We start from the raw sequence: 26782 nt of genomic DNA on the forward strand, positions 1-26782 counted from the left end.
GTAGTGGTCCGGATAGCCACCTGAAGAGCCTCTCCTGTTTTAAAGGAGCGCACCTTTTATTCATCGTTGCTTTTGCTGCTGCTGGCTTCATCCATGGGTAGTGCAGATCGCTCCAGACGTCGTCCTTCTTGACCCCGCGACTGAAGCTTCGGGAACCGTGAGTCTGCAGGAACTACCAGGAACAACTGCCGTGGCAACAGCTCTTTTTCATACGAATAAGGTACTGTGTCCGACTTCGAGGAACTACAGTGAACCCTTTTCTCCTCACCAAAGGCTTGTCCTTATCTTCCTTCCCTCTTATAACGTTTGCTTCCCCTTTTGACAATATCCAAGTACTCCTGGCAATCTCGAATCGTGAACTGTTCTAACCTTCGACAACAGGACCCCTGTCCCATTGACACTGGCGCAGGCCTATTGACTTTTATCTACGTTTTAGAAAGTGTCTTTTGATTCTATCTGCCTTGACAAAAGTATTGCCTATTATTTTTGTCCCCAAGTCTCTTGTGTTAATTCATGTGCTAAGTGTGTTTGACTAGGGTAACATTTCTGCTCGCGGGTACGCTTCTCTTTCGTAAGACCGAAATGTCATTACTGTCAAAAAGTGATCGCGTAATAACCCCCGGTAACGTCCTTGTTTCACAACACCGGTCTGTCAAATCCAAAGGTGCTTATCTTGAATTGTTCTGCACAAGGGGAATTGGTTGTGTGTAGTACATGAGACGTCGCCGGGAGGCGCCAATGGGCCGAAGTCGGTCGGTGGTAGCAGGACCCAGCACACTCAGATGCAGCCGGGCAACAGTGGTCGCCACAGGATGAGTACTGCAGGTGGAGTCGCTGCAGAAGAGCCAGCAGTAGTGGAGAGAAGTGGGTCGGTGGTAGCAGGAACTAGCGCGCTCAGATGCAGCCGGGTCACAGTGGTGGCCACAGGAAGAGTTCTCCAGGTACAGTCGCTGCAGAAGGGCCAGCAGTAGTGGAGAGGATATGAGGCTGTCAGGCGGGAAGAAGTGGAGGTGCAGCAGAGTGCTTGGGGCGGAGGTCACAGGCAGAGCCGCAATACCGCCGCGGGTCAGGATGAGCAGGACCCAATTGCCCGCAATCACGGGGGGGCAGGACCCAATCGCCTGCAACCATGGGGGGCAACCAAGGAAGGCAGGCAGAGCCCAACACCGCCGCTCAGGAGGAACAGGACCCAGTTGCATGCAATCACGGAGGTCCGTCAAGGAAGACAGCAGAAGATTGCAGCAGCACCAGTGGAGCAGGCGCTGGAGAGGCCGGCAGGAGCAGAGCTAGCAGACTCTGAGGCGGAAAACAGTTGTGGACTCCAGTTGGGAAGACTTAGTCAGATAGAAAGGGCAGGCTCCGGTGCGTAGTCTGACAGAAAGAGCAGGCTCCGGTGCTCAGGATAATAGCAGGAGCAGTAGAGGCGGAAAACAGTTGTGGAATCCAGCTGGGAAGACTTACTCTGACAAAAAGGGCAGGCTCCGGTGCGTAGTGCTGACAGAAAGAGCAGGCTCAGGTGAATAGCAGGAGCAGTAGAGACGGTCTCAGAGAAGAGAAGCGGAGATCGCCATCATGCCGCCTACGAGGCGGGAGCGGAGCAAAGAAAGAGCGTGGTGTTCTGGTCGAGAAAGGGTGCGAATGCACTTGGGAGGGTGATCCAGAGAAGCAGGAAGTTATCCAAAGCAGAAAAGTGCAGGGTAGGAAAGTAAATTATAAATAATAATTCAGCCCGAAGAAAGGGAGACGCCCCATCAGGCGACTGATGCTTGTGCACCCCCTGGTGGTACAATGTGACAAAGGAGTAAAAAAGGCTAGTTGCCAAAAAGTCTTGTTGCAAAGAATCAAAGTCAGTTTTATCTTTTTATACAAGTGCCTTGAATCATCATTGTGCCCAATAGGTTGACATGTGCTTCAACCCTAGCAAGGTCTTTTTCAAAACAGGGCACTGGACATAATTGAAGCACCAAGATAACAAGCATATTTATAACCTTCACATTCAGAATCGAGTGTTATAACAAGTTGAGGTCAAGAAAGTTTGTACATGCATGATAAATAAAAGGGGGTATGTGCACCCCATTAAGTGAACACAATCCAAGTGAAAGTGAGAGGGATTAAGAGGGGATGGACATGGGGGAGGGGTTTGTATGGGATGATGTAGAAGAAGCACAAGAGAAATGAGTAACAAGTATGATTAACAGTACATCTCTTAAGGTATATCAGTTGATTAGCAGAGGCTATCCCATTCAGTGCATTGACAAAGCTCACAATTTAGCCTCTAGGCTTGAAAGAGACAGCACTTTGCTTGTCAAACCCAAAACAACTAACACACCGCATAATTGCATTAGATTTTGGACACCATATTGCCAAGACAGCCATTGGATGCACAATATTCTCAGGAAACACTGGCACCGTCTGTTGCTTGACAAGGATCTCTGTGGCTACCTTGACAAAACCCCAAGGATTCTAGCGCACCGACTTTAAAGAGCACGCTAAATCCATCATTTTTAAGGAGTACCTCCACTGGCCCGCCAGTGACATGGTTACAACCACCTTAGTAATGATTAGGCTTGATGACAGGAGTACTCTGAAATTCACTATTCCTACGTTCAATGGGTTAAAACAAGGATGTATATTGGCACCCTTGCCATTCAGTAACATACAAAATTGGACCTAGGTGGTGAGGTTGGACAGATACAATTGTCACAAAAATACATATAGAAAATAAATGTATTATAAAATGTACCACAAACTTAAAACCAAACAATTTATAAAGGTAAATCACAATTTGGACATCTAATTCATTCCACCTTTCATTCCCACACTCACACAGCCAATGTCAACTTTAAACAATACTAAAGGTCAGACCTTTTACATATATATCCAGGTTACCAGTCATTTGGTCGAAAACCAAAGGATCGAATGCCATTTGATCGACAGTCAAATGGTCGAAAGAAATTGTCGATTTTATTTTTTGTTTGTTTTTTCTTTTTTGTTTTACATTCTTTTTTTATGGGGGGGTGCCCCCCATCAGCCCCCTGTTTTCTTTATTAAAAATATTTTTTAACCAACCAAAACTAAAAAAAATATAGATAAATAAATAAATAAAAATCAACCTTTTTTTTCCGACCATTTGACTGTCGATCAAATGGTCATTCGATCTTTTATTTTCAACCATTTGACTGGACACCATATATCCACACAGTATTTGATTTTTTACACCAGTGTCTCCTAATGCTGTGTGTATCTGTACAATAGCAAAACAAGCTTATTGACAACAGCATCAGACGCTACCTGATGAACAGTGGATGTACCGCCATTAAAGTCCTGAGCTAGAGACTACTATAACAGCCATCGGGTTTCCAGGAATCATTGATTGACTCAGCCCTCATGAGCGGTGATAGCTGATTGATTGCCTATTGAGAAGGTGGTTCACTACATGGTCTGCATCCATGCAGAGGCATCGCTAGAAGCTTTGTGCAACGTATACCCCTGGAGCACTGTGGATTTGGTTCTGAGTTTGCGCCACCCCCCTAAACCATATTGGAGACTGAAAATTGAAAGACATCTTCCACCGGATTGTGTTTTGAGTGTGAGGAAAGATTTATACCTCACGGATGTCCTGAAGAAGGTCGGAACTATGTCAGGCTGCATTTGAAAGCCCTTATTTGCAGACTGAAACATATGTAGACGTTGTCAATAAGCTTGTTCTGCTATTCTACAGATATACACACCAATAGGAGACACTGGTGTAAAAAATCAAATACTGTGTGGATATATATGTAAAGGTTCCTACGTAAGGGCTGATCTTAAGTATTGTTTAAAGTTGTCCTTGGCAGTGTGACTGTGGGAATGAAAGCTGGAATGAATTAGATGTGAAAACTGCGATTTACCTTTATAAATTGTTTGGTTTTAAGTTTGTGGTACATTTTGTAATACATTTATTTTCTATATCATTTGTTTTCTATATTTATTTTTGTGACAATTGTATCTGTCCAACCTCACCACCGAGGTCCAATTTGTATATTACTATATTGTTTACCTGGGGGACCTTCGAGATTACAGTTTCCCTTATAATCTATACCATTGCCATTCATCCGTTATATGGCAGACTAATCACTTCAACGGCTCCCCTGTTGGACGTAACATATATATAAATACTTGGGTGTTATTCTTGATGACTGTTGGAGTTGGGGTCCTCATCTGAACAATTTGGAAGTCGAAGAACACCAACAGGTGGGTGGCATTAAACGTTTTGGGACCTCACCTGCAAGCTTTTTTATCGCTTCCCTTATAACTATCTTTATGGTCAAAATAGTTCCTAAAAATACAGTATAGAAGCATGGTGAGAAAAAAGACTGAGATCTTTGTGAACTCGAAGCCTATTGCCTCATGTCAATTATATGAACCTTCCCAAACAAATTCCTGTTGAATATCTCAAGGGAGTACTGTGTGTTTGCTCTGTTCAGGCACTTCAAACAATTGAAGGTGCCCTGTACCACTGGATTTTGGCCACCACAGGGAACCATAGGTTACTCACGGTACTGTATTCTGAAGCACAAAAGATAATAGGGTCCACAAAGAAAACCACCTGTAGCTCTATTGTGAAAGAAGAAATGTTTGGGAGCAAAGGACAGCTATAGATATTACAAGCATCTCAAAGTCTAAATATAAAAGGTTGCTGAATGGAAAGTTGTGGAACTTGATAGAGAACAGAACCGAACCTCACTAATCTAGCAACTAAATTGAGTAGCAGATTAAACTGTTTCTGCTTCCAAAATGAATGACCCTGTGTCTTTGAAAATCAGAACTTGGAGGCACATTTTGAAGCTTATTTTTCATAGGAACTTGTTAACATACATTTTTAATTATGGCCAATATTTTCAGGCAATATCATTTTCGAGTGAACCAGCCTTTTAAGGGGCTGTGACAGGTTTGTAACTGGCATTTCCGCCATTCAGGAAGCTAGTGCTATCTTCCATGAGCTGCAGTCTCCTTCTTTGTCCGGTGAGTGAACTGAATTCTGGAAACACATGGCAAGCTGTTAACGCTCTGTTCCTTCAGATTATTGTGTATGCAGTGAAATTGCGACATTATGTTGCCAGCATGAGAATATTCCACCGGGGAACAAGTCCCTGTCAACTCTATTTTTTTGTAATGATCTTTCTTTTTTCCGGAAGAGATGGACTTGGAATATTGTACCCATAGAACGTGGGCTCACTGTGAGGCCTCAAAACCTGGTGACGTGACCTCTCTAACGTTGCACATGGGGCTCTAACTGCATCTAACCAAACCCTACTATGTTGAGTGAATGGAAGTGGTTTCTCTAAAAGGGAAAGGTCTCTTATTTTATGCTTGAGATTTGGGTCTGCTTAAATGGAGTTTCTGGGTCTGGTCCCTCAATTGGGGAGCAGGTGCCTTATAATTGCACTGCTTGGGTTTTACAGGGGTCTGGTGAGGATCAAGTCTTTCAGAACTGGAAAGTCTCAACTGACGAGGGGAGTGTGAAGGCCCATAGGAATGGTCTGCAATAAGACAGTGTGATTGTCCCCTACCATGTGATGGTGACCCAGGTGATTTTCCCTATACTGACCCCATGCCAACAACAGGGTGGCACCTGGCCCCATGAGTCACCCCCTCGCCGGTCACCAGAACCAGGCAGGTGAAATCATCACAGTGCCTTTAGTAGCGATCATTGCTTGACTGCCATCAACACAGCTTTGTTCATAACACATTATACAGTGAAGCAGTTCAAGAAGGAGTTATGTTATATATCTTGCTAAGGAAGCATTGGGGGCTAATTTCGGGGGATGCAGGGAACTGTTCATGTTAGATGCACACGGAATAGGGAAGGAAGCATGGACGATGAGGGGCAGCAAGCATCCGAGAATGCAAGGAGACAAGGGGTCCCGAGAGGGGGTTCAGCAGGTGAGAGAAACGTTATTGTTTATTGTCTAGGTGCTACTGTCATTATTACTGTTATTATCATTACTGTGTTACATATATGGCAGCAGGTGGATGTTCTGCAGAAATTCAATTAAAAAAATCACAATTTCAAAGGAGGAGTTATTTTCCTGGCATCCTATATGCAACCGAACGCCCTTCTAGGAACTGCAGTTTGTCTGTGCTCCTACATCGAAAGGCCTTAAGATTTTAGAATGCCTGAATGTCTTTCCTTATGTATGGTGCCTCTAACCAATGGTCATTCCTTTTCAAATCAAGAGTTTGCCTGCTGGATAATCAGTTGTATAAATGACTTCCATAGAATGGCAGCAGCGTGCTCTACAATGAGGAAAGCAACCATTATAGCTTTTCATGCAAGTGTTACACTGCAGGACATCTAAAGGGTGGCAACATGTAGAACCTACTCCATACATTCTCCAAATAGTACTGTCTAAATTTGGATGCAAGAGCGGAGTCCTCTGTGAGAGAAGCTGTTTTTCAGCACTGTGTTCATTACAGTAAGGCCATCCTCTTTTACACATTACCTTTGGATGCAATATTGCTTGGTGCTCTATTCAAGCATGTGAATCTATGAAAGACCCAATGTCGGAGACAAATGAATTGTCCAGCATAGGTATCTTTCATAGATCCACATACACAACCCACCCACCTCCATGGTTGACTATTTAGTGAGTATACCATGCTACACAATTGTTCTGCAAATCTAAAAGTAAATTGCAGGCTCAGACCGCTTTCTTTTCTTGCATTTGGTCAAAGTGGAAAAGGACCAAAATGTATGTGAAAAATCCCATTGCTAGAGAACTACAGTTACAGTTAAGGGACTAATTTGTCTCATCTAACTCAAGTGCACAATATTTAATTATGAGGATCCGGTCACCTTAGCATACTTTAATAATAATGAAGTGATTATCTTGTCTGGCACTGTAGTTGGAGGGTAATATGAGCTTGTTGTAAGTAAAGCAATGCCTCTCTTGGTGACAATATTTAAGTTCAAATACTACAGTTTTAATAACAGACCACAAACAAAATGCAGTATTGATTAACCATTTGCACTGTACTAAATGTAGATCAAAATTGAGGTTTTTTTTTTTACATGTAGGCATGTGAGTCTGATAATTGCTATATGAAATTGATGTAATGCAGAATATTTCAATTTTAATGAAGCAAGAACAGAATGAGGTTCTCTGAGTAAATTACATGTTCAAGATTAAATATGTATCTTTTTTATTGATTAGAGGCAAACTAAAATCATTTAACAAAAGAATGTATTTTATAGTAAAATGTGTTTTATTGTTCCATCTCTCAATAGAAGTAATGATCACCCAGATTTGAAACTTTGGTGCCTGCCTTGGAAACAACGCACAGCAAATGACAAATGTTATCCAAGACACAGTTTTCATCCTGAGAATCGCTGCAAGGAAGATTCCACAAATTTTAGGACTTTTAATGGGGCAGTTGAGAAGCCTTCTATTCCTTCTGTGGAGGAATCGTACATTACCAGTGAACACTGTTACCAAAAACCTCGGGCCTATTATCCTGCCATAGAACAGAGACTAGTTGTAGAAACTAGAGGCACCACTATGGACGATGGGGTAAACCGAATAAGGGAAAATGGGGATGATGCAATATCTGAAATGCTAGGACTGGAATTTGGCACAAATAACGCCATTATGGAGAGCGACTCAAAGCATAATTATTGTAAGGTAAGTTGGATGGTGGACAGTGCTTTTACTGTTAATAAACTACTTTGTATTTACAGCAACCATCAACAAAGTAATTGTATTGCTGTTCTTTGGCTGTTCGGATACTTTCAGGAATTGGAGTTCTGTGACATCTGAATTTACCTAATATAAGGAGCTTCATACTCTTAAGTCCCGTCCCCTTTCCTCCATACTGCATGGGCGTCCCTCGCGATGGACGGGAGATGAAACCTTTTTCACCAAAAAAATCTTCTTCCCCTTTAAATTTAGAGGCGTTCGGGGCTGTGGCCCTGGGAGCATACGCTCGCCTGACTCTGCCCACCGGCACCACTCCCCAGTCCCTTTTTCCGTGTCGACGGGAACGGGCCGATTTCGCCAGCGCTTCTGGGTTTGGCTTCGGACATGTAATACCGCGCTCTTCCCCAGATATTCTTCTATCTTTGTCTTTTTCTTTTCAATAGGTACTTGGTCCTCCGACGCCACGCTCCTCCCCGGCACATGTCGACTTCAGCGGGCTTCACCAGGTGTCCAGCCTGCGAGGTGCTCTTTCCTACATCAGACACCCATGCACTTTGCCTCCGCTGCCTTGGCCCCAACTACAGCTGGGAAGGTTGTTCTGCGTGCGACGCTCTGACCCCACATGCACTGAAGAACAGGATAGCTAGGTGGAGGGAGCTCTTCCATAAGTCACCTCCGGGGGACCTAAAGGACTTTGTCAAACATCACTCAAGGCCTAAGGTAAAGCCTCTATTTTCTATTGCACCCCATAAAGGCGACTCCTTGGGTTCTAGCACCAGCACACGTATCGAGGCTAGTCCAGCTCACGGCCGAGGGGTCTCCGGATCCTACCGGTGTCAGTGCTGAGGGACCACAAGGTTCTTTTACCGGGCTTAAGCCCCAGGGGCTATGCCCTAGTATCGGCATCATGTCTGAGGGGGCGCCTTCATGCAGCACTACCCGGCAGTCCTGCCGAGGGCAATACGCCTTCCAGGTCAACCTGAGATGCTGGATAGGCCTTATGTTCCAATACTAAGCATCTTGGACGGGGCTGGTTCCAGCGAGCCAGGCACCACGACTTCGGCACGTAGCATGCAGCTCGACAAGATGGCCGCTGCACCAGACAAGATGGCCGCTGCACGAGGCAAGATGGCCGCTCACCCGATACCCCCTCTGGCATAGCGGGTGGAGGAACGAGTCACAAGGTGGGACTGGTGTCAACCAGGTACGTGGCCTACAGTTTATCCATCAGCAGCGCAGGGCAGGTTTCCCCTGCAGCCCAGGCAGTGTGCCCCCCGGCCCCAGCAGCCTGTGGCCACTCCATCAATACCCCCTGCCACTTCTACAGCCTCTGAGGACAGGGTCTTCGAAAGGTTCCTAGAGCTGATGCGAGCTCCCCAGATGGGGGTCATCCTCCGGGATGCCATCAGGGACATGCTCCCCCAGGTCACCCTACCGGCGGCCATAGTCATTCCTCCTATGGCTCCGGCGCCTCAGGCCCCAGCGCAGCCAACGCTCCCCCAGCCGGCTCCTCAGATTTCGGCTTCCCTGCCTTCCACAGCACAGGCGGTTCGACACCAGCCTCTGCAGCAGCCACTGGCTCCGGTCTCCATTCCGCAGCCCACAGCGCCCAGCACTCCTCCACCAGTTCCGGACCCTCAGAGCACGTGGTGGACACAGATGAGGACGACCCACACACCATCTTCAACCACGGCCTTCCACAAACGCCTTGCAGGTTTGGCAGAGTATTTGGGCCTTCCTCAACCCGAGGTAGAGCAGCCAGAGGAGGGGATCTTCGCAGAAGTCCTCACCCTAAGACTCCCCTCCAAAACGGGGATCCCGATGCAGAAAGACATAGTCGCCCTGGCCAAGATGGGGTGGCTCAAGTCACACTCGGCCCAGCCTATCAATCAGCGCCTTGACTCCAAGTATAGGCAGATGGAGGGGGATACACTCTTGCTTTTCGGCGCATCCTCAACTGCACTCTTCTGTGATCACTGCGGCGTCACTCTATTCTAAGCCTCAGTCATCCTCGACGCTACTAGGCAAGGAGGAGAAAGTCTTGGAGGCGTATGGGAAAAAGCTGTACTCCAACTTATCTTTGCACCTGCGTCAGGCCAATGCGGATGCCATGCTGGCAGCCGTTAACCAAAGGCTCTGGCGGTAGATTGTGGATTTCCTCCCAGAACTTCGGCACAGAGCCAAGCACGCTTCAAGGTGAGCCTAGGAAAAGCCAAGCTGGTAGCGCAGGATATCATGGAGTCCACAGTGGCCCACATCGATACCTCTTGCCGGGCCATCTGCATGGCCACGGACATGAGAAGAACGGCCTGGCTCTGGGCTGCTAAATTTAATCCTGATGTCCAGGATCGCATATTGGACCTTCCATTCGAAGGCAGTGACCTCTTCCACTCCACCACAAATGAAGAATTAGATAAGAAGAAGAGCAGCTCGCAGACCACAAAGTCTTTATCAATTCTTACGAAGACCACGCCCAAGGCCCACCTCAACCTGGTGGTACAAACACCTCTTGGGTCTTATGGCAGCAGTTCTGTTGGCCGTACCCCACACAAGTCTCAGGATGAGGAGATTACAGCTGCACTACGCAGCCTCATGGAATCGGGAGAAGGGCTCCCAAGCTGAGCCAATCAACATTCCTCCTTTTCTCCACTCGGACCTCCACTGGTGGTCTGCAGACTACCTGCGGCAGAGCAAGCCCTTCCAACAGCTGGCCCCTCAGGTCATGGTTACTACGGACTCTTGCCTAGAGGGCTGGGGAGCCACTCTGGACAACCACAGTGTCCATTTATTCTGGACTCGGCAGGAGCCAGGAGTCCCACATCAATTGGCTAGAATTGAAGGCCATATGGCTGGTTCTCAGGGCCTTTCTCCCCTTATCAAGGGCAAGACAGTTCTGATCCAGACAGACAACTCCACCAGCATGTACTATGTCAACAAGTGGGGGGGGGTACCAGATCCCCTCCGCTGTGCAACCTAGCAGTCAGTATGTGGGAGTGGGCTCTGGAGAACATCATCTACCTCAGGGTGGTCTACCTCCCGGGGGAATCCAACCTGGAAGCTGACAGGCTCCGCAGACTAGGGGCGGACAATTACGAGTGGCAATTGAACGACCTGGTACTGAATTAGATCTTCCTCAGGTGGGGGCATCCACAGGTGGATCCGTTTGCCTCCCGGGGCAACAGGAAATGCTGGCAGCTTGCCTCCTGGCAGGGGAATGTCCCCGGTTCCCTGGGCGATGCATTCCAGATACAATGGAACGACATGTCGGTGTACGCCTTCCTGCCCACACCCCTGGTCCACAAGGTGATCTGCAGGATAAAGGAATCCCGGCACCTCAGCATCATCTTGATAGCCCCTTGGTGGCCGGCAAGGCCGTGGTTCTCCGAGCTATTCAGCCTATCGGACAGACCACCCATTCACCTACCGCTGGGCCCAGCTCCACTCCTGACCCAGCAGGGGGTCAGGGTACTCCATCCTGCTCCTTACAAACTAGCCCTCGCAGCTTGATTCCTGAGCAGGTCACTCTGAAGCACTTGAGCCTATCTCAGGCTAACCTAGAGATCATCCAGGGCACTAGAAGCAAAGCTACTAGGAGCCAGTATAAGAGTAATTCTCCAGCATGGGGTCTGGCATGGATTCACATGCTCATGAATATTCCCCATCGTCAGGCTGGGAATCCTCGATAAAGAAAAAATCAGTATCAGTTTCGTTTCTGATCTGTCTTTCTTAGTAGTAACCAATCACTGGTCTCTGGGTCATACTGTCCCCAGCCAATGACTGCCCTCTCCCTAAGCCCCGCCCCTGGCAGCCATCCTCAGATTTTTACCGCACGTTCAAGTGTTGGGAGTCCTCGTGCTATAGCTCTCGAGCTTTTACTGCGTTTTGCGCTTTTTCAAAGAGATTTATCTAATTTTTCGGTTTAATCAAGCCTCAAGCTCCACCGTTTCTACTTCCGATCAACGGGGACCCGTTTCGGATTAATCTACGCTCCTCAAGGGTGAAGTTTTCGTCGAGTTACTCTTCTTGGAGGATTCCAGAAGTTTCTGAGGCCTCACTCGCGGGCGAGAAGAACATGGCCCAGGAGAAGGGAAGCTCGACTCCCGGCAAACTGTTCAGGATCTTCCCTGGACGCAACCTACAAAATGTGTTCAAGGAGGACGAGCTTTCGAAATGCCTTTATTGCCTCCACGAGGACTAAACGCACAACTGGAGGACTGTGTGTTTTGCATGAACATGTCGGATCGGACTATGAGGGATCGTCGGACCCGTCTCTCCAACTGGCTGGAAGGCAAGAGCCCAGCAGGTGAGAAGAAGAAGCAGTCCGAGCGGTCTTCTAAGTCCTGTGAGGGCGCCCCGGCGACGGGGGCCCAACAGAAGGCAAAGCACCGTGAGTCCACGGGCACTGGGAGCACCGAACGGTCGGGCTCCTCGGCTGCCAAGCAGGGCGCACCTTCACCGATGCCATCAACCACGAGCCAACGTTCTGGCTCGGGGAAGAGGAAATCCAAGAACCAGGCTAAGCTTCTGGAGAGGCCCTAGTCGATCTCGAAGGAACGGTCCGAGGCGGAGCGAGGCAGAGACCCTCCCCCTAAGGTGAAGGCCTCAAGCGCGCCCAAGGTGGTGAAGGCCTTGATTCACCCGGCTAAGGCCTCTATCGAGGGAGTCGCTGCGGGAGGCTATCCCAGTGGAGGCGACCTCGGGGCCCAGAGTTTCCCTGCCTCCGCGGAGGGAATCCTCTTTTAAACACATAGAGAAGACCCCCGTGAAGACCCCGGTGGAAAAAGAGGGGGGGGGGGTAGTGGGCGTTATGGACCTGGACACAACCTCCGAGGAGGAACTGACCGAGAATTTGGAAGAGGCCCGGTCCCACGGGATGAATCCCGACAAGGGGGATGACAAGAGTGAGGGTGGCAATGACGACAAGGTTCCCGTGGAGGAACAACCGTCGCTCCCGGCACGCCCGTCGCAACACGAGCCGCAGGACAACTCGGTGGCCATTTTGATGGCAATCCAAGCCTTATGCACAGAGATAAGGACGAGACTGCCCCTACCCCCCGACGGACGACCCAGCTGAACCGGGTCCGTCAGGAAGTCCTCCAAACAAGAGGAGGAGAATTCATCCAGTGCCCCTTCAGCCCTCACAGCCTTCTCAGCCTTTGTCGCCTTACCCGGTCCTGAGGGACGACCCGGGAACAGACACGGCCACGACGAAGATGGATGATGACTGGCCTCCCGTCTCCGATTCCTCGGGTGTCCCTGCCCGACGAGATTGGCTCCTTCCACGCCATGATTGCCAGGGCATCCAAGCTTTTTCAGCTGTGCCCCGAAGAGAAGACGGAGGAAGGCTTCCTCTACCAACGACGCAAGGCCAAGAGGAAGACGGTCCTTGCAGTGCCATTGCTGGATGACCTCTGGTACGAGGGACTTGCCCTCCTCAAGAACCCGTCCACGACACCTGCCAAGAGGGACCGGTACGAGAAGTAGTACCGGGTCCCCGACTCCGCCCTGTTGTGCCTTAGGGCACAGCCGACCCCGGATTCGGTAGTCTCAGCAGCGGCCAAGAAGAAAGCTGGGGGGGGGGCAGCATCGGCTTCATCTTCAACTTCCCCACCGGACGGCGAGGGAAAGAAGCTGGACGCCGTGGGACGAGTCATCTCGTCGTCGGCGGCGACGACAATTAAGGCGGCCAACGCCCTAGCGATTGTGGCCCGCTACGACAGGGAATTGTGGTACAAGATCGCCCCCCTGTTGGACTTCCTCCCAAGAGGGCAGAGGCCCTGGCGATCCTACAGGAGGGTGAGGTGGCGTCGGACCACACCATAACTGTGGCCACGGACATTGCCGACACCGGTTTCCACCAGTTGGGCAACAGCGTTTGCCTTCGACGGCGGGGATGGCTCAAGGCGACGGATTTCCGCCAGGACGTGCAAGCCAAGGTTTTGGACATGCCCTTCGACGGGAACAATCTGTTTGGAAAGACAGTGGATGAGTCCCTGCAGGCCATCAAGATCGACACAGAGACGGCTCGGGCCTTTGGGAGTTCTGCAGCAACGGCGGCCGCCCTTTCGGAACTCCAGAGGCACGCAAGGTGCCTCCAAAGGATTTGGCGGCAGCTCCTCAACCTACAGTCAGGCGACCCGCTCCTCGTCGCAAGAACCCCACAGGGAAAGAGGCAAGTCAGGTGGATGTCGCCGTCAGCGCCAGGGAGGCCAAGGAGGCAAGGCTGCTTCCAAGCAAGACTGAACTGGCCGTTGCGTCGGGCCCCCACCGAAGCACCCCGGTGGGAGGCCAGCTGGCAAAGTTAGTCAGCGTGTGGGAGTCCATCTCCACCGACCGTTGCGTGCTGGATGCCCTGGCCCACGGGCACACTCTGGAATTTCTAAAGAAGTGCCCCCGAATTCCTCCAGTGGCCAGGAAGGAAAACCACGTCCCTCAACTGCTGTTAGAGGTAAGGGCGATGCTCAAGAAAGGGGCCATCAAGCTTGTCCCAAAGAGGCTCTGGGGCTCCGGAGTATATTCAAGATACTTCCTCGTCAGGAAGAAGACAGGAGGTTGGCGTCCCATCCTGGACTTGCGTCGGCTAAACAAATACATCAAGGTACAGAAGTTGCGGAAGGTCACCCTCCAGCACGTGCTGGGCCAGCTGGAGGAAGGTGACTTCCTATCGTCGTTGGATTTGGAGGATGCGTACTTTCACATCCCCATCCTAAAAGGGCACCGAAAGTTTCTCAGGTTCGTAGTCCAAGGGCGGCACTACCAGTTCAAGGCCCTCCCATTCGGATTGAAGTCGGCACCCAGGGTGTTCACCAAGTGCCTGGCACCAGTGACACTACGGCTGCGCCTGCAGGGGATCCACATCTACCCCTACCTGGACGACTGGCTCATCCGAGCAGGGACAAGGGAACTCGCCGTCGAACACACAGCAAAGACCGTCTGGCTGCTCACGGACTTGGGATTCGCCATCAACTTCCCCAAATCCCACCTGGTTCCGTCGCAGGTCGCGCTGTTTCTGGGAGCCAAGCGCGACACAGTGGCGAGACTGGCCTCGCCGTCAGATGAAAGAACGCAGGCCATCATGGGCAAGGTACAGCGTCTGCTGGCCACGGCCGTGGCCAGAGTGAGGTCCATCAAGTCCCTTCTCGGGATGATGTCCTCTTGCATCTATCTGGTGCGCCTGTGCAGGCTTCTGATGTGCCCACTGCAGGAGTTCCTCGACGCCCGTTGGATTCAAGCGACGGGCAGCTTCGAGGACAAGATCTCGCTCAATGAAGTATTCCGCCAAGCAATTCAATGGTGGGGCACCCGCGCGCATCTCGCAGCGGGCACAGACTTTCAGACCCCAGATACCAGCTGACGGTGACGACGGATGCCTCCTTGGAGGGGTGGGGAGCGCACACCGGAGATCTTCACGCGAGAGGCCTGTGGCTCCCGGAGGAGATGCCGCTCCACATCAACATACTGGAGCTCCGAGGAGTGTTCTGGGCCCTCAAGTCATTCCTCCCGTCCCTCAAGGGCATGGTGGTGAGGATCTTCACCGACACCACCACCACGATGTTCTAAATCCGGAAGCAGGGAGGAACCAGATCCCCAGCTCTGTCCAAGGAAGCGACAAACTCCAAGTGCCAGAGGTTCGCCAGCAGGTTCCCCCAGCCGAGGAACATGGGCGATGCTTTCTCGTTCCCCTGGGACGGCCTGTTCCTGTATGCGTTCCCTCCATTGCCGTTGCTGCTCAGGCTCATCAACCAACTCAAGAGGTCCCGGTGCAGGATGATCCTCGTCACATCGAGGTGGCCGAGACAAATATGGTTCCCGGACCTTCTGGACTTGTCAGCGTCCCCACCAGTCAAACTGCCGACGGACGCAGATCTTCTCTCCAGAGAAGAAGGCGCCATTCTTCATCACGACCCAGAGTTGCTGAACTTGCAGGCCTGGCTCCTGCAGCACTAGAGTTTGGAGGGTACAATATCCTGGCTGACTGCAGAGAGGTTCTTGCAAAGGCCAGGGCGTCCTCAACTCTCAAGTGCTACGGACACAAGTGGAAGAGGTTCTCTGTCTGGTGCTGTGCACAGAAGATTAACCCTCTACGGATTACAGCCCTTTAGGTGCTACCATACTTACTGTCGCTGGCCAAAGCTGGACTAGCTCATGCTTCCATCAAGATACATCTGGCAGCGATTTCCCGATACCCCAGAACTGCAGGACAGTCGTCCCTGTGGTCTCATCGCCTGGTGAAGGAGTTTATGAAAGGACTGTTTCGATCGTTCCTGTCGGCGAAGGCTCCAGCCCCGGCGTGGGAGCTCAACTTGGTGCTGACCAGGCTCATGGCCCCGCCATTCGAGCCCTTGCATTCGGCTCCGTTGAAGTTCCTGTCGTGGAAGACAGGGTTCCTTGTGGCCATCCCCTATGCACAACGTGTGGGAGAGATTCAGGCCCTAACCTGCAAGCCTTCATACTTGACTTTCCACGAGACGAGGGTAGTGCTGAGGACGCACCCCTCCTTCATGCCCAAGGTGCCGTCGGACTTCCATCTCAACGTGCCCTTGGTGTTACCAGTCTTTTTCCCGTCGCCTTCGTCGCCGGCCGAGAGGACTTTGCACTCGCTGTAGCTAGAGCGCTGAAGTTCTACGTGGCCCGAAAGAAGAGTCTTCGGAAGACATCACAGCTGTTTGTGAACTTTAGACCTGTGAACCAAGGGAAGGCTCTTTCGAAGGCTTCAATTTCCAGATGGCTCTCCGGCTGCATCATGCACTGTCATCGGTTGGCAAACCGACCGTTACCCAGCCGTCCGAGAGCCCATTCGACCAGAGCGATCACTGCTACCACGGCGTTCTTGTCTTGTGTGCCCCTGCTGGACATCTGCAGGGCTGCTACGTGGAGGGTGACGCACACCTTCACGAGATTCTACTGCGTCGACTGGCATTCCAGGGAGGAGTCCAGAGTCAGCCAAGCAGTGCCGCACAACCTGTTCGCTTAAGGTGAGCCTGGTGAGGTGGTAAGAGATGCTTAATGTTGAGTTTTATGTAATGCTTAATGTTCAGCCTTGCCACCTCCCGTGATTGTGCAGGTGTGTACTGCTATGTATTCTTATATTCATGAGCATGTGAATCCATGCCAGACCCCATGCTGGAGAAGGAACAAGTTACTTACCTGTAACTGTTGTTCTCCAGCATGGGTCTGGCATGGATTCACATGCGAACCCTCCCTCCTTCCCCTCTGCGGCTCTTCACTTGGTCATACTGTCACTCTACGTGCTACCAAATCTGAGGATGGCTGCCAGGGGTGGGTCTTAGGGAGAGGGCAGTCATTGGCTGGGGACAGTATGACCCAGAGACCAGGGATTGGTTGCTACTTAGAAAGACCGATCAGAAAGGAAACTGATACTGATTTTTTCTTTACCGAAGATTCCCAGCCTGACGACGGGGAATATTCATGAGCATGTGAATCTATGCCAGACCCATGCTGGAGAACAACAGTTACAGGTAATTAACTTGTTCCATATTCTTATACTGGCCATCCATACTGCATGGGCGTCCCTCGCGAGGGACGGGAGACGGAAACTTTTTCACCAGAAAAATCTTCTTCCCCTTTAAATTTAGAGGCGCGTGGCGGCGCTGCCCTGGGAGCATGCGCTCGCCTGACTCCACCTACCGGCACCACTCCTCAGTTCCCATTGGCACGTCGACAATATTTAACATTGTCTAATGACACTTGTATTATTAGGGAGGAGGATGATGGGACGTATAGAGGAACGGGGTCTATGGACTAAGAGTATGTTAGTCACTACGGTGAGTAACTATTCATATTTTCACTGGCCAAGCATTTGCTGTAAAACGTATACGGTCTGCCCAATAGAGATACAAACAAAGCCCGAACTCAACGATGGACGAAAGAGGCCGAGCCTGGTCCCTCCTAATGAAATCGAGGAACTTCCACAATGTATCATCACTCCAAGATCGAGAACCACAAATCCCTACGTGGGAAAGACTGAGCTCGTCCGCCACGCTGGATTACATATTCATCACGGAAGGGCTGATAGCTTATTTCACCGACTTCACGGTGGTAAAAACGCAGGAAAGCGACCACAACCTTTTAAAAATGTCATGGAACGGAACAGCTCCATCAAGACCCTTCGATCCTGCAGTAGTGGAAACTAACGCACAACAAAACAGGCTTCGCTTAACCTCCGAAAACGTAAAAAACTTTTTTTTCTAACATTGCGAGGAAAACCGTCCAAATAATAAAGAGCAAAAGCGACAGACAACCAGAATACATGTCGCTCTTGGCCGCACACAAAACGAAATTTGCGGGAACAAAAACAGGGAAACCGATCCATACGCATTCCTTCGACACTGAAGTGGCAACAAAAAGAAAAAAGCTTAATAAACTGAAAAAAAAAAGGCCATACGAGCCGACTTGCCGGAAACATGGCTCAATTACCAAGCAGAACAGAAGTCCTACAAATCATGGCTCAAACAGCACCGGTTGTTCATGTACAAAAACGACGCTGAAGAAATGCTCCACACTTGTGCCACAAGGAACACTCGAGACTTTTGGTCACTACTGAAATCAATTAATGGGCAGAAGGCAAACGTGCTGGCAAACTGTGTCCCAGAGGCAAAGTGGATCCAGCACTTCACGGAGTTATACCGCTGCCCCACCTCCACGTCACTACATCTTCCAGTCCTCTCAGACTCCCCATGGATCACTCTTTCATCGGTCGAGGACATCACAGAAGCAATCAACAATCTTAAATCTTCAAGGGCTCCTGGGCCAGATGGCTTGACTAACACTGACCTTAAGGCACATCCACTACTATGGGCGCAAGTAATTGGCGAAATATTTACTCAAATTCAGCAAACAAAAGAAATTCCCAAAACCTGGACAGAGGCTGTATTGGTACCCATTTATAAGAAAGGAAACAGAGACACCCCCGCCAATTACAGACCTGTTGTCTTACTGGATGTTATAGGGAAGATTTTCGCAGCATTACTCCTCCGCCACTTCAAAGTCTGGGCCAGTGCCTCCCCGGCAGCCGACATGTTTCAAACAGGATTCCAGAAGGGCGCAGGCACGTCAATCAACCTACTGTTTCTGAACATACTCAAAGCAAATACAAAGAGGGGCTCGGGAAAGGTCCATATGGCAATGGTGGACTTGTCCCAGGCCTTTGACCTGGTTGATCGAGAGACTGTGGACCAAGTTAGCCAACTGGAAATGTCCAGTCTCGATTCTCGCACCAGTAATGGCACTCCATGAAACCACCTCACTCAGAGTCCGCCTAAACCAACAAGGCACACTCTCAGAGCAAATCTTTACAAAACGGGGAGTTAAACAGGGCTGTCCGTTAGCCCCAGCTCTGTTCATCTTGTTTATTGGAGACTTCCAAGACTCAGTGAAATCAGTAAGATCTTTCCCACCGCAAGTGGGTACCTCTAAAGTCTCAAGACTGTGGTATGCCGACGACTTAAGTCTGATTGACCAGACGGCAGTGGGCCTTCAGAGACAGCTAACAAATCTGGCCAAATACATGGAAGAAAATAATCTGCAAATAAACAAAAGCAAAACTAAAATCCTGTCCTTTTCAAAAAGCAAAAAAAAGACAAAGAAGTGTCCGGTATGGTTTCTCGACGAAGGAAAAATCGAAGTAGTAGATGAGTTTAAGTACCTGGGCATTCAACTAGACAACACTTTAAACGACTCTTCACTTCAAGCCTCGTTATGGGCAAAAATCAAGAACCTGACAGCCCAATCTCGAGCTGTCGACAGCAAATTCGGCAAGTTCTCTTGGACCCCGGTACTGCAATTTTACAAGACAAACGTAGTACCGGCCATAACATACGGAATGGCAGCTACCTTAACTCTACCTGCTGAATTTTGGCTGAGACTGGAAGGATTTCTATGGAAATCGGTCTTGGGACTTCCTATCGCAGCCCCCATGCCAGCCATTCGGCGCAACCTTGGCCTTCCTTCACTAGCCTCAGTTGTCATGCAAAGCGCGATTCTACTTTACAGGAAAATACGAACTCCTGACTCTCTGCCGATTTTTCGGATATTAGAAAACAAACTGGAAAACGGAAAGTGCACACCATTCACCAACTGGGCGAAGAAAATTGGACAAAAATTAGAAGAAGTCCACTGCACGGACGACCTCCTCATCTCAAATCCTGGGCGTGTGAAGCAAAAACTCTTAGAACAAGATTGGATACGTACCAACGAGAAAATCCTAACGTACACATCCCTAAAAGATTTGCCACCTACTTACAACCGCCCAAAGATTCCGCTGAAATATTGCGAAAAATTTCCTGAAAAAAGGCTGAGAAAAATTCTTCTACGAGCCTGCCTGGATCTTTTGCATACGAGAGAAATTTTGGCCAAAAGGGCACTGGCAAATTCTCCTCACTGCCGGGTCTGTGGACTAGCTGACCAAATAGAATCTGTCCGTCATCTACTCACCTCATGTCCTGGACTTGCGCACGAAAGAAGGGCTTACTTGACACCACTCATCACGTGCCCGCTCACACTCGACGAAGAGACAATATGGTTTCGGCTTATTGCAGGCGATTCCACCAGATGGTCCAGAGCGGCAGCTAAATTCCTTGAAGTAGCTCTGGCAAAAGCCAATGACAGTACTTTGTCGCCTGCAAAACCAGCAAGAGACCTTCAAGGAAATTTGAGAGTGGTGTCGTAAATTCTGGGTCTAATTTCTTAGAAGTAGCACAAACACAGTTCACCACAGCACAGATTTGTAAAAAACCTCAAACAGGTTAATAAACAAAAAAAAAAAAAAAAAGATACACAACAATGTACATTGTATCTCAAAACTTAGAATATGAAATGGATTTTTAGACCATGCAAAAGCCACTACCTCCAAAGTAATGGAATGTCCTGGTATGGCAGGTTGGATGACCTTAGCAAATGTATTTCTTCACCATCACTATCTTCACATATGAGCCGGACTCTCCACACCATATTAAGAGATATTGGGCATCATTTCGAGTTTGGAGGTACCCATGCCCTTAATAAGGGCATGGCTTCCCCCAAACACGGGTCCCGCAAAAGGGGATTTACCGGGCCATTCCGACCTTGGAGGGCCCGTTAAATCCCTTTCCCAGGACCTGGACCCTTTGCTGCCATCCAGTACTGCTCGCCGGTGCAGCTCTGCATGCCTGGTCTGACCAGGCGTTCCAGAGCGGCACTCGTAATGTTGCGGAGAGGTAACAAAGGCGCCGGTAGCACTACCGGCGCCGTTGTTGCCTTTCTGCAACACTTGTAATGAGGCCCATTATCTTTGTAATTTTCTTATTTCCTTTGTATGTATGTACTCTTATTTACTTGTGTTGTTTTGCTAAAGAATTTAAAATGTTAGCAACTGGGATCGATGTAAACAGGTAATTCTTTATTTTAAAACAGAAGGACAATAGACATCCTTACATTTAAATAAGAATCACACAATTGAGCTTTTAGTTCTCTAGCTCTTCTATAATGCACTGTCCCACTGGAGCCCTTCAGTTAACCTTTTACTCTTGAAATCCGGATCCCAAAACACACTGCCACTTAAGTATTTTCTAAGCTTCAATCAGTTTTTCTTTCCAAGGTTTTAAATACGTTAGTCCTTCATAGTTTTATTTCTATTGGAGCGGATTTTGTCATTTTTACTGCCCCTCCTCAAAAAGGTTTGTACACTCAAAATAAAGTGAAATGAAGAATTGAGTTCAACAGGTTTCCAAGAAGCTGTGTTTTCAGTCTCCTTGATGTGGAGATCCTTCTTGACAAACTTGTTTATCAGCTAGAAGTCTTGTAATAAGAATAGTGGGTCCGGGATTGTCTGGGTAAAGCACCAACATGTATTCAATACATACTAAAATCCCTTTTACAGGCCTCGAACGATTTAATGAACCTGTCTCAAATGGTTCCTAATTTAAAACCGCCAGCCTGTGTACCTCAAGCTCTTAATGTGATCTAATAGTAGGATTATGTTGTTAAAACCTGGTCACTTGCCTGCGAGTCGCATGCCTCCATTGGAAGCTTATTGATTGGTTACATCTCAATGAAATGTCCCTACAGACTTTCCTCAGCCAAAGCTAGGTCCATATTTATAATCCTGTTAACTGTTACAAAACTGGGTTCTTAGTGTCTTTCTCTAATTTCATAATGTTTAGAAAAAATTAGCACACATAAATTACAGTGTTGCATCTATGAAAACATACTCATATGAAATAATCAGTGAAATCATTTAACACAGAAAGCTGATACATAGACAATACAATGTTTGCCATATTTAAAATTAGGACATATAAGTGGCAATAACATAAATTATGTACAACAAGCAACCTTTACAAACATTAACAACTATAAGCTGAGTCATAAATGTGGTTTACTCTTACATCCCGTCCCCTTTTCTCCATACTGCATGGGCGTCCCTCGCGAGGGACGTGAGACGGAACCTTTTACACCAGGAAAAATCTTCTCCCCCTTTAAATTTAGAGGCACGCAGGGCTGTGGCCCTGGGAGCATGCGCTGCCCTGACTCTGCCCACCGGCGCCACACCTCAGTCCCCTTTTCCGCATCGGGAACGGGCTGAATTCACCACCGCTCTTGGGTTTGGCTTTGGCCATGTAATTCCACGCGTGGATACTTCTTCTTTGTCTTTTTTTCATTCAGGTACTCGTTCCTCAGGCGTCACGCTCCTCCCTGGCGCATGTCGACTTCTACAGGGTTCAGCAGGTGTCCATCCTGCTACGGACTCTTCCCTACTAAAGATCCCCTACTAAAGGGGGCGCCTTTACGCAGTTCTACTGGCAGATCCGCCGAGGGTGTAATGTCTACTGGGCCTAGATCCAAACTCAAGAGTCCTGGACGGGGCGGGGCCCAGTGAGCTGAGCAACATGACGTAGGCGCGTGGAAGGCAGCTCGACAAGATGGCCACCGCACCAGAAAATCCAGACATCCGGCCGACGCCCCACCAGGGAAGTCAAGCGGAGGACCGTGTGTCGAGGTGGGACTGGAGTCAACCAGGTATGTGGCCTACATCTTATCTTTCCTTTGCGCAAGACAGGTTCCCGCTGCATCCATATGGGCAGGGCACGGAACGGCTCCTGCAGCCACCCGCTACCACGTCAATATCGCCTACCACCAATCCAGCCTGTGAGGACGGGTTCTTTGAAAAATTCCTCAGGCTCATGAAAGATCCGTTCGCCCGTCGAGAGCCAGGCAGTGGAGGAAGTCCCAGCCTCCCAGCAAGGCTTGGGCTTTTACTCCAGGAATTTCACCATTCAGAAAAACCATTCAGAAAAATAAACAGGTGGGCCTGAGAGTTGTGCTGGACCTTTCCACCCTCAACCTCTCCCTACAAAAATTAAAGATGGTTATGCCAGCTTTGATAGCGGAGACACTGTGCAAGGGAGACTGGATGTGCTCCCTGGATCTGAAGGACGCGTACCTACACGTCCCGATCTGGCAGCCTCATTGTTTCTTTCTACGATTCAGGATCATGGGCTAACATTTCCAATACAAGGTGTTCCCTTTCGGCCTCAACTCGGCCCCCAGGGTCTTTACCAGGCTGATGAACATAGTGGCGGCCCTCCTCCGGTCGCAAAGCCACCACATTTACCCTTAGGTGGACGACTGGCTCATCAGGGCTACATCTCCGGAAGCAGTGCACCATACCTCCCACGCTCTTATGAACACACTGCACGAGCTGGGTTTTTCACTCAACCTCAAAAAGTCACAGCTTCAGCCCACGCAGACTCTCACCTTCTTGGGCCTCATTTGGGACACGTGCTCCGAGAAAGTTTTTACCTCGGAGGACAAGATCGCGGCACTCGAGAGAGCCACAGCACACTTTCTCAGCAGAGAAGTGACCTCTGCCTGGTGATACCAACACCTACTGGGTGACAAGACAGCAGTCCTCTTGGCCGTCCCCCACACAAGACTCAGGATGAGGAGGGTACAGCTGCACTTTGCAGTCAGAAAGGATCAATGTTCTGCTATCACTTCACCCAGACCTCACATGGTGGTCAGGGCACTGCAACCTGAGGACGGGCAAGCCTTTCCGGCAACCTACACCACAGGTCACCATCACCACAGACTCCTCTCTCGAGGGTTTGGACGCCACTCTGCACAACCACTACGTCCATAGCACCTGGACCCAGCAGGAGTACCACATCAATTGGCTGGAATTGAAGCCCATCTGGCTGGCGATCAGGTCCTTTCTTCTGGTCATCGAGGGCAAGGTCGTCCTCATTCAGACAGACAACTCGACCAGCATGTTCTACATCAACAAGCAGGGAGGCAGCAGATCCCTTCCCCACCCCCACTGTGCAGGCTGGCAGTCAGCATGTGGTAATGGGCCTTGGAGAACAACATCCTCCTCACGGCGGTCCACCTGCCGGGGGTATCCAACCTGGAAGCAGACAGGCTCAGCAGACTGGGAGCAGACAACTACGAGTGGCAGTTGAACAACCTAGTGCTGTTGGAGATCTTTCACAAATGGGGCCACCCCCAGGTGGACCTCTTTGCCTCCCTGGGCAACAAGAAGTGCCAACTGTTCGCCTCCCGGCAGGGTCAGGGCCCAGGCTCCCTAGGAGATGCCTTTCAGATTTGGTGGGACGGAATGACAGCATACGCCTTCCCTCCCACTCCCCTGATTCACAGGGTGATATTCAAGATCAAGGAGTCTCGCTTCCTCAGCATCATCGTAATAGCTCCATGGTGGCCAGCCAGGCCCTGGTTCTCAGAGCTGCTCAGCCTCTCGGAGAGGCCTCCCATTCGCCTGCCGACGAGCCCGGCACATCTTCTGGCACAGCAGCAAAGAAATTAGCCCTCACCGCGTGGTTCCAGAACAGGTCACGCTACGACATCTCAGCCTCTCTAAAGCTAATCTAGAGATCATACAGGGCCCCAGGAGCAAATCCACCCGGGCCCAATATAAGAGCAAGTGGACCAGGTTCTAAGGGCATTAAGGGCATTAACCCTCTGGCATGTTCCCTGAACAACGTGCTCTCTTTTTCGGTGCACCTCGCCCATTCAGGGGTGCAGGTGGACACTTGCCGCACTTACCTGGCAGCCATTGGGGCTTACAGAAACTCGCAGGAGGAGAGCTTTTCCTCCTCCAACCCTATTGTCACGAAACATTTGACGGGACTCGCCAGGTTCTACCCACCTGTCAAGAAACCACCCCCGTCTGGGACCTCAACATAGTCTTGGGTGCCCTGGCGCACAAACCATTCGAACCAATGGTGTCCGCAGACATTAATGGTCTCCATTAAGACGGCCTTGCTAGTCGGCCTCACCTCAGCTCCCAGAATCGGCGAAATTCAGGCGCTGGTTGCCTCGGAGCCATACACCTTTCACAAGGACAAGGTAGTCCTGCAGATGCACCCAACGTTCCTTCCTAAGGTGCCTTCTGCATTCCATCTGAATGAGGAAATTGTGTTGCCCATGTTTTTTTCTGAGCCCAAAGACGAGGCGCAGGGAGTTCTGCACTGCCTTGACGTCAGGCGGGCACTGAAATTCTACTTGGACAGGACGAAGAGCTTCTGCAAGTCGAACGCTCTATTCATCACCTTTGGAGGTTCAAGACCGGGGTATCGGGCATCCAAGGCCTCCAAAGCCCAGTGGATGGTCTCAGCCATCAAAGAAGCCTACGAGGGACAGCATAATCCACGTGCGGCCAACATGCATTCCCACGTGGTCAGAGCCAAGGCAACTGCCATTGCTTTCCAGTGGCATGTCCCTTGGCAAGTTATAAGCAGAGCGGCCACATGGTCCACCCCTTCGGCTTTCTACAAGCAATACTGTTTGGATGCTGGGTCTAGATCAGACGCGTCTTTTGGACAGGCGGTTCTTCAGGCGGTTCTTAGAAACCTGTTTGCTTAAGGAGGGTCTCCTCTCCACCCTGGGGCTACACTCAGTTGTAATCTCCCATGCAGTGTGGAGGAAAGGGGACAGGATGTAAGAGTGATTATAAGTTACTCACCGTAGTGACTAACGTACTCCTAGTCGTTAGTCCCCTTTCCTCGATATGTCCCACCAGCCTCCCCCGTGATAAAACTGGTGTCATTCGGCAATGTTAATTCTATTGTCGACGCGTCCATGGGAACTGAGGTGTGGCGCCGGTAGGCAGAGTCAGGGCAGCACATGCTCCTAGGGCCGCACCCCTCTGCGCCTCAAAATTTAAAGGGGAAGAAGGTTTTTTCTGGTGAAAAAGGTTCTGTCTCCCTTCCCTCGAAGGGACACCCATACAGTATGGAGGAAAGGGACTATGGACTAAGAGTACGTTTGTCACTACAGTGAGTAACTTATAATTACTTTTTTGAACACCTAATGTATCTAGGAGGGTAACTGCTCCTTTAATTCTAATTGTGACCTTCAGAAGATGTTTATCAATTGTTCTGTCCTTTAATTGGTGTTCTGTCTGACATGACATGTTTCGACATTCACATGCAAATTCATTTGTCTGCATGTGGCCTTCTTGTCAGGGCTCGAGGACGACTGGGTTCAAAGTCTTGTGTGGGTGTCAGTTTGTGCAGCCTTCATTGTGTACAGACATTTGCAGGTGGTTGGGAAGAAAAGAAAATACACACAACTTTCCTTAAACACCCTTTTCAGAGATCTGTAGCTGGCAGCCCTCAAGATGGCGGATTGGGCTGTAACCTAGGACAAGATGGTGCTCGTCAGTAACATTCTGCTTTGGAATGTTGAGGACAGGTTTATTTATTTTATTTATTTATTGCATTTATTTTACGCCCAAACCCAGAGGTACCACGTCGTAGATTACAGAATACTTAGTCTTGGTTGTTGCATTTACATCAATAAACAGTACTGTTTGCAGTTGCATTATGTATTACATTTATGACAATAACGTGGTATGCATAGCAGGCTTACAGGCAAATATAGTAGTTAGCGTTACACAAGGCTGTTAGGGAGAATTCTCATTTATGGCTAATTTCCCTTACCTAGTGAGTTCCTCAGCAGCTTTGCTGGATTTCTGGGGTTTCTTTTTTCCACCTGGTAAGAGTGTGAACCTTTTTCCCACTCTTGCATGTGTTTTGCCATGTGTATTTCTACTTTTTGTGTGATGTTGAGCTCTGGAGCCACACCAC

The 26782-nt window shown here is 49.5% G+C and overlaps 1 protein-coding gene across 3 annotated transcripts in view; it reads left to right on the forward strand.

Moving 5' to 3' along the window:
* PHF20 (PHD finger protein 20) overlaps positions 1 to 26782 on the forward strand; it is a 2392123-nt gene that overhangs the window by 2184623 nt on the left and 180718 nt on the right. For all 3 annotated transcript variants that reach the window (XM_069652246.1, XM_069652248.1, XM_069652247.1), the window contains exon 24: positions 7271 to 7664. In XM_069652246.1, the coding sequence (XP_069508347.1) occupies positions 7271 to 7664 (394 nt within the window). The remainder of the gene's footprint in view (positions 1 to 7270; positions 7665 to 26782) is intronic.

This window comes from Ambystoma mexicanum, chromosome 3p (assembly GCF_040938575.1).
Source record: "Ambystoma mexicanum isolate Mex_15411 chromosome 3p, UKY_AmexF1_1, whole genome shotgun sequence".
Taxonomy (NCBI): Eukaryota; Metazoa; Chordata; class Amphibia; order Caudata; family Ambystomatidae; genus Ambystoma; species Ambystoma mexicanum.